Source organism: Carcharhinus amblyrhynchos, chromosome 26 (genome assembly GCF_965287045.1).
Source record: "Carcharhinus amblyrhynchos chromosome 26, sCarAmb.v2.hapA, whole genome shotgun sequence".
Lineage (NCBI taxonomy): Eukaryota > Metazoa > Chordata > Chondrichthyes > Carcharhiniformes > Carcharhinidae > Carcharhinus > Carcharhinus amblyrhynchos.
Genome location: NC_137349.1, coordinates 39,560,731 through 39,568,695, shown reverse-complemented (window position 1 = coordinate 39,568,695; position 7,965 = coordinate 39,560,731). Strand labels below are relative to the sequence as shown.

At 46.6% G+C, this 7,965-nt stretch overlaps 1 protein-coding gene across 1 annotated transcript; it reads left to right on the top strand.

Annotated features, from left to right (window-relative positions):
* The first annotated feature begins 261 nt into the window (after positions 1-261).
* LOC145358648 (zona pellucida sperm-binding protein 4-like) lies at positions 262-6,152 on the top strand. Its single transcript, XM_080212865.1, has 9 exons — positions 262-584; positions 2,932-3,110; positions 3,184-3,281; positions 3,362-3,495; positions 3,581-3,770; positions 4,803-4,947; positions 5,056-5,128; positions 5,844-5,951; positions 6,022-6,152. The coding sequence occupies exons 1-9, from the start codon at positions 278-280 to the stop codon at positions 6,150-6,152; spliced, it is 1,365 nt and encodes a 454-aa protein (XP_080068991.1). The 5' UTR covers positions 262-277.
* The last annotated feature ends 1,813 nt before the right edge of the window (positions 6,153-7,965 follow it).

Here is a 7,965-nt window from a genome sequence, read left to right as displayed (position 1 = left end):
CTGGAGATTTGATCCTCAATTCCTGGAGAGTCCAGGCCAATCCTGGAGGGTTGGGAACCAGTGGACTGCACTATATGCTGATGTCATTCTATATTCCCCTAAATCTAACTTTCAAATCCCACAGAGCGGCTCCAAGTCAAACTTTCTTTCCTGGAACAGACTTGAGTGGGCTCATTCACTAAAGTGTGATTGGGAGCTGGAGAGAAACAGAGAATTGGAGCTGATTGAAGAGGCGGAATCGCTTCCCGAGTATCCCGTGGGACAGGGAGCCTCTGCAATGGGATTGCAGCTGGATTCCCGGCTAGAAAACGGGCTGGTGTTTGCGGGAAGTGATTGTCCTGATTCACTGGCCGGGATGGGAGCTTGGCTGCTTTCTTGGGCTCTCTGCTTCCTGGCCGCCTCCTCACTCTCAGGCCAGCCGCTACTCCTGGGGAGGGATGATGTTTGTGTCCCAGAGGCAGGCTGGAGATTTGAGTGCGGTCACTCCGGGATCAGCAGCGCTGAGTGTATCCGCCAGGGTTGCTGCTTTGATCCCCGGAGCTCCAGCCCCCATCGCTGTTTCTCCAGTCTGAGAAAGAGCCCAGGTAACAACAAGACTCACCCCCACCCCCCCAGTCTAGTGGAGACAGAGAGAGGAGAGAATCTAACTGGGAAATGGGGCATTTGTTGCTGCCTCACTGTGTGAAGTGTAGGAACGGAGGGAATCCTCAGCTTGAGTGAAGGAGCTAACTGAGTGGTTTGGATGGTTTTAGACCGAGTTCTGAAGGTGGGAGGCTCTGTGACTGGAGTTAGAGAGAATCTCCGGCATGGGATCAGCAAATGTGCTTCAGTTTGATAATATTTACCCCAGTTCCACAATGAGTGACCCTATACTGATAGTGCTCACCCTGAGACATCCCAATGGGCCTGTTTAACCAAGCCTGTGATTGGCCATCTAATTTTGGGAGTGTGGGTCAAGTCTGTGCAATGATGTGACTTGGAGCATTCTGTAGACCCCTAAATAATGGGAGCAGCAGAGGATCAACATCTGCAGGGAAACGTGGGAGTTGGAGTGGGATGTTACGATCAGGAGAACTTGATATATTGGCCCAACTGCAAAGGAGTCATTGGTGTGACATGAGGTGGGTTATTTGGCCCAGATGTCAATGGAGGTGTTTTGAGTAAGTGATTGTTGCCTCACAGGGTCAGGATTATGTGCAGGTTTAATGGATTGTCCATTCCTAGGTGTTCTGAGATCTGTAGGATTGAGGGAATAGATGTGTGGGGATAGGGCCTGAGTGGTATATTTTGGCCCTGGAGGGAGTGCAGAGGAGGTTTACTAGGCTGATACCGGAGTTGAGGGGGTTGAGCTATGAGGAGAGGCTGAATAAACTAGGCTTGTACTCGTTAGAGTTTAGAAGAATGAGGGGAGATCTCATTGAGACGTATAAGATGATGAATGGGATGGATAGGATAGAGGTGGAAAGACTCTTCCCGCTCAAAAAAGACAGTAGGACTAGGGGGCACAGCCTCAAGATAAAGGGGGGGCGGTTCAGAACGGAGTTGAGGAGGAACTTCTTCACTCAAAGGGTGGTGAATCTCTGGAATTCTCTGCCCGTTGAAGTGGTGGAGGCTGCCTCGCTAAATATTTTTAAGAAGCGGGTTGATGGGTTTTTGATAAGAGAGGGGATTAAGGGTTATGGGGAGAGGGCGGGAAAGTGGAACTGAGCCACGACAGATCAGCCATGATCTTATTGAATGGCGGGGCAGGCTCGAAGGGCCAGATGGCCTACTCCTGCTCCTATTTCTTATGTTCTTATTTCTTATGTTCTTATGAGAGTTGATGCAGACTTGATGGGTTGAAAGCCCTCTGGCTGTGCTGCAGGGATTTGATGGAGATGGGGCTTTCCTCTTTGGAAGAGGGTATATTTTAATATAACACTAAATTTGTTGGTTAAAATGGAACTGAGACTGATGGAACAATGGAAGATGAAGGAAATGACAGTCCAAATACAGGCTAGTTATATCTCAGGGAAGCAGAAACCAGGCTCCTTGGATGTTAAGGGGAGACTGAAATCAGATATGATGGGTGGTTTACAGTGGAAATCTAATAGAGAGACACTAGAAGTAGAGAAACAGTCAACATCAAATCAAGTTGAATCTCCTAGCAGTGTGTCAGTTATAAGGTACAATGGGGGCAGGGCTTGAACACATTAGTTGACAGAGAATCTATTTGCATAGATTCTAAGAATGATGTGGAGCTGCCAGGAAGACTAGATACTGAGGAACAGGACATCCCTGTGACTACACATGGTCTGTAGAATGGGCAGACATGGCTGATGGCATTTGATAATGATGAGGTGATATATTTTGGTGGTGGGGATTGGCAGTTCTGAAGTCTGCATGTAGTATGTGCATCAGTGCAGAATGAGTAACTGGTAAAGTACATGGGATTTTAGGCTTCACAAAAGGTTGGAGTCATTCTCCTTTTGGATGAGGGGATAGTTGGATTTTGAGGGGTCATAACTGATGGACCTAAATCAAGTGGGCAAGCAAGAACTGGTCCCATTGACTAATCTCCCTGCTCAAGGGAGTGGAAGCTGCAAATATCATTGCTTCTTGGTCAGAGTAACTAAATCGTAGTTGCTTTGTCAAACTATAATGGTCTGTGATATCTCGAAGTGCTATAGATTGATGCAGTAACTGATCCAGAATGGATAGTTTTAGAACATGAAGATTTCCAGCTCTGGGTGAATAGTTGGAAAGTTAGCAATGTTCCTGCTGGGGAAGACTTTCTTCACCCCTCCCCCAGCTCTTGTCATCTTTGGAGGCAGCGTGTTTAGTTCCAATTTTCCTGTTTCCAATTAACACAATAGTTGAACTGAGCTTTTTGTGGCTTTCAACGATCTGAGGCCCCAATAGGATCAGTGGTAATAAATTCTCTCTTTGCAGCGTGCACAGCTGATGGTCATTTCATCATCGTGATCTCCAAGAACCTGACCCGTCCTGCCCTCAACCTGTCATCTCTGTATGTGAAAGATGGACAAGAGGCTGAGTGCCAGCCTAAACTAACCACTGGGCAACTTGCGGCCTTCCGCTTTCCAGTCACCTCTTGTGGTTCCAGCAAGCGGGTGAGTATTGAAGGGTCGAGGCATTCTCCCAGTAAGTGAGCCAGCTTCTTATTAAGCAGCCTCTTCATTGCAGGAGGAAGATGGAACCTTGGTCTACGAAACAGACGTCTTGGGCAAGAGGATGATTGAGACTGGGAAGCTGGGCTCAATAACTCGGGACAGCACCTTCGGGTAGGAGGATGGTGGGAGTTGTTGGTATTGGAGGGGATGTGTTACTGAATGAAGCTGCAACTACTTGTGTCTGTCTGCAGCCTGCACGTCCAGTGCAAGTACAGAGGGAGGCAAGAGACTGGCTTACAGATCAATGTCACAGTTTACACGGTTTCTCCACCACCTCCTGCTTCAGAAGATGGGATTCTGAAACTGGAACTTCGAATAGCAAAAGGTAGAGGTGCCCTGGGGAATGGAGAATGGGATTAGTGGGGATGTATCCATACAGGGAGTGACTGGTTCTTGTCTGTACCTCTCAGATGGTGACTACAGATCATGGTATGTGGACAGTGAGTACCCCATTTGGAGAATCCTTCGGGAGGCAGTGTTTGTGGAGGTTCGTGTCCTGGGTCGCAGTGACCCAGCGCTTGTCCTGAGGCTGCATGACTGCTGGGCGACTCCTGTGCCAGCCCCAAACCATGAGGTGCAATGGAGTCTGCTGGTGGATGGGTAAGGAGTGTGAATGGGAAGGCTAATGGCTTTTGGACATCAGTGAAGGAGAAACATGACAAGGCTGCTTCCTGTCTCTTCCCTTCTTGCCCCAGTAACCATAACCCCACCAAGGAGAGGGTCTTGGGAATTCTGGTCTGAGGGAGGTCACATGGGCTGCACTCGGCCAAATGGATCTGCTCCCCTCAGAAACCCCTGTGACCTCTTGCTGATTTGCAGTGTCAGCACCCATTGTACCAGCTAATAAAGTATTCCAGAAACTCATTGGCAAGTTGAAGGAAATGTGTTCTAATTACCTCACCTGGAAATGACAGGCAGCCTTTTTGTGGCCACCAATGACTCAATTCTCCAGGTGCAGGTCAATGAGTGGCAAGTTCTTTAAATTGGGAATCTCTCTGGGTTGTTACCCCAGTGGTTCTGGTGCTCTACAGTCAGATCATGGGCAGCACAATAGCACAGTGGTGAGCACTGCTGCTTCACAGCTCTATGGTCCTGGGTTCAATTCCTGGCTTGGGTCACCGTCTCTGTGGAGTTTGCATGCTCTCCTCGTCTGTGTGGGTTTCCTCTGGTTTTCTACCACAGTCCAAAGATGTGGGTTAGGACGATTGGCCATGCTAAGAAATTGCCCCTTAGTGTTTACAGATGTATAGGTTAGAGGGATTAGTGGGTATAATCTGTAGGGATATGGGGGTAGGGTCTGGGTGGGATTGTTTGGTGCAGACTCAATGGGCCAAAGGGCCTCTTTCTGCACTGTAGGGTTCTACTATGACGATCATCATTGTAAATGGCAAGTACCACTTGTGGTGAATCGTTTCAATATGTTTTAGGTCCAGTTTGTCAGAAACATTCTTGACCTCTGTAATATTCCACATGGAATTCTCCCCACACTGAACCAAATGGTGACCCAGCTTAGAACATTGGAGTGAACAAATTGGGAATTTTTCACTGACAGAATGGGTTCAACTCTAGTACACACCAGTACCTCAACTGAATACTCCTCCCTGCTCTGACACCATTTGCTGACTGTTCCAGGTGTCCCTATGAGGGTGATGACTATCAGACTCTCCTACACCCAGTCATGTTTTCTGGCCTGAAGTTCCCAACACATCACAAGCGGTTTGAACTGAAAACATTTGTTTTCTTGGACAGAGAATCGGAGCAGCCTCTGACTGGACAGGTAAGTAAGAAAAATCCAAGCCTGGACTCCCTTTGTGCCTGGCTCCTTAACAGCCTGGTTCATCCAGGAACATGAAGATCCCCCTAAAATGTTTCCTTTCCATTCTAGGTTTATCTGCACTGCAGTGCTGGGGTCTGCTCACCCTCTGCTCAGGATGACTGTGCACCCAAATGTGTCCCAAGTGAGTTCTTGTTTGATGTCTCCTGAATCAGGATGATGCTTCATTAAGACCGGCAGAGATGATGTTTGAATGGAATATCTGGTTAGTGTGCTGTGACTGGGGGATTCCTCTATCCCTCAGCATCAACAGCTCCTCTATCAATGGGAGGAGCCTTTCTATCAGTGGGTGCTCCAACTGTAGGCCTGTCTGCACCCCTCTGAATGCCCATCATTGCAAACATGGGTCTGCTCTGTCTGAAACAAGGGTGCCACCAAGTTTAGTTGACAATGTAGCAATTTGTAGTGAGTTAGATCCCTTTTCTCCATGTTGGATACAAATGTTCTTTAGGGAACTGTAGTGTCATCAATCTGTAAACTAAGAATTGTTAAGTGAGAAGCTGAAATATCAAACCCTAAACAGAACTTGATGATCAACATCAGTTAGTGCTCAGATCTCACCCTGAAACCTGGTATCTAATAGCAATATAGTGAATGTGTTTGCCAGATGACTGATTTCACTAATGCTTGTGCAGTGTGGCAGAGCCTGACACCATTTCAGGATTTCTGCACTTGCACTAAAGTTTGATCAGAGTGAGGGTTAGTCTAGGCATTTATTGGCAACTCTAAATTATAATCCATAATATGAAGGGAGTGCAGACAATCTGTTCTCATCACTTGAGGATTTTGGAAAATTAATCTGAATTGGGTCTGATCTGTCTGACTTCTCTTCCCAATAGAGAGACGCAGGAGTCCCCGTGACCATGAGGGAACATTAGTGAGTGCTCCGGGCCCCATCATCCTGGAAGATGAGGGGCTTCAGTCCAAGAAACAGCATGAAGCAAGTGGTAAGTAGAGACTTTTCAATAGTGCACCTGTGAGCTCTCTTGAATATAATGTCTTCTAATCTTCCACTAGGTGCTGCTGAATCTCGTGCTTGGCTTGTGCAAGGAGTAGCCATTGGCTTCATGATGGTGTCCCTGTGCCTGCTGGTGGTGATGGCTACAGTGTACATGAAGAGACCAAGAGCTGTTGCTTCTCAAATGTAGTCAAATTGGACAGTGTAGACCCTGAACAAAAATAAATGTGAAATGAATGTGTCCTGGGTGTTTTTCTGTGAACCATGAAGTAGCAAAAGTCAGCAAGGAGTCACATTGAGATTCACTGAAATCCTGCTGCTAATGAGGGGCATGGTGTCAGTGATTCTAACATGCACCATCTTGTTTCCAGCTGGCTTATGGACAGGAAAATTAACTAACCTACTGAGTACTTCCACTTCAGGCTTCTCTTGCACCTTATTTGCAGATTAAACCATTAGATGCAAGGAAAGAACATGTGACTTTTCTGAATGTAGCACAGAATACAACTTTAAATTGAACCCTACTGCAGCAATGGTGCTCTGTCATTGTCCCAACAGAGGCTCAACACCATCTTGCTGCATAAAAGGCAATCCATCTGCCTACACAGCTACTTGAAAAGGCTATCCAGTTCATACCACTTCTGCACCCTAGACCTGGGTTGGGTAAGTGGATAAGATGTCTGAGCAGCAGAGCCCTATTTACACTCTGGGGGGGAAAAAAACCAAAACTTCATTAGAAAGATGAGCTGCAACTATCACAGTGCAGAGTTCCAAGAACCTGCATATTGCAATGTCCCTATTTAATACCCTGCAATGATGATATCTTGAGGTTTGTGCTTGAATGAGATGGGACTGTAGGGGGTGAGGAACTTCAAACCATCACTGTTACTGAAGAGGTAGTGCTGGGTAGGCTAATGGGACTAAAGGTAGACCAGTCCCTGGGTCCAGATGGAATGTATCCCAGGGTACTGAAAGAAATGGCAGAAGTAATAGATGCATGAGCTGTTTTCCAATCAGCTTGCACCTCCCCACAGTCCCACAAATTTTGATAAATTACAACTAATGTAATGCCACTGCCTAGAAAGGGAGGTAGACAACAGCAGGTAACTACAGGCTGGTTAGCTTAACAGCTGTAGTTGGGAAAATGCTGGAATCTATCATTAAGGAAGAAATAGCAGGACACCTGGGAAAGAATGGTTTGATCAAGCAGATGCAGCATGGATTCATGGAGGGAAAAGTCATGTTTTATGAATTTACTGGATTTTTATGAAGATGTAATGAGTGTGATTGTCAGAGGAGAACTAGTGGATGTGGTGTTTTAGATTTCCAGAAGGCATTCAATAAAGTGCCTCTTAAAAGGTACCTTTAATTTTATGCAGCAACACAGAGTTGGGGGTAAAACGTTAGCGTGGATTGAAGATTGGTTAGCTAACAGAGTTGGAATCAATGGGTGTTTTTCTGGTTGACAGTTGGTGACTAGGGGTGTGCCACAGGAATCAGTGCTGGGGCTTCAATTGTTTACCATGTATAGACAATCTGGAGGAGGGGACCGAGTGTCAGTTAACAAAGTTTGTGGATGACACAAAGATGAGTGGGAAAGCAAAGTCTGCAGAGAGATTTGGATAGGCTAAGTGAGTCGGCAAGGATCTGGCAGGTGGAGAATAACATTGGCAAGTGTGAGGTTATCCACTTTGGAAGGAGTAATAGTAAAATGGACTATTATTTACGTAGTGAAAAATTACAACATGCTACTGTGCAGAGGGACCTGGGGGTCCTTGTGCATGAATTGCAAAAACTCAGTTTGCAGGTGATCAAGAAGGCAAATGGAAGCGAGAGGGATGGAGTATAAAAGCAGGGAGGTCTTGCAGCAAATGTACAAGGCACTGGCGAGGCTGCACCTAGAGTACTGTGTGCAGTTTTGGTCCCCTTATTGAGGAAAGGGTATATCAGCTTTGGAGGGAGTGCAGAGAAGGTTCACCAGATTGGTTCTGGAGAAGAGGGGG

Bases quoted from the DNA above. Each gene is read 5' to 3' on its own strand.
- LOC145358648 (XM_080212865.1), top strand. From the start codon at position 278: ATGGGATTGCAGCTGGATTCCCGGCTAGAAAACGGGCTGGTGTTTGCG. The intron at 5,129-5,843 runs GTGAGTTCTTGT...TCTTCCCAATAG, and splicing joins TGCACCCAAATGTGTCCCAA to AGAGACGCAGGAGTCCCCGT. The intron at 5,952-6,021 runs GTAAGTAGAGAC...ATCTTCCACTAG, and splicing joins GAAACAGCATGAAGCAAGTG to GTGCTGCTGAATCTCGTGCT.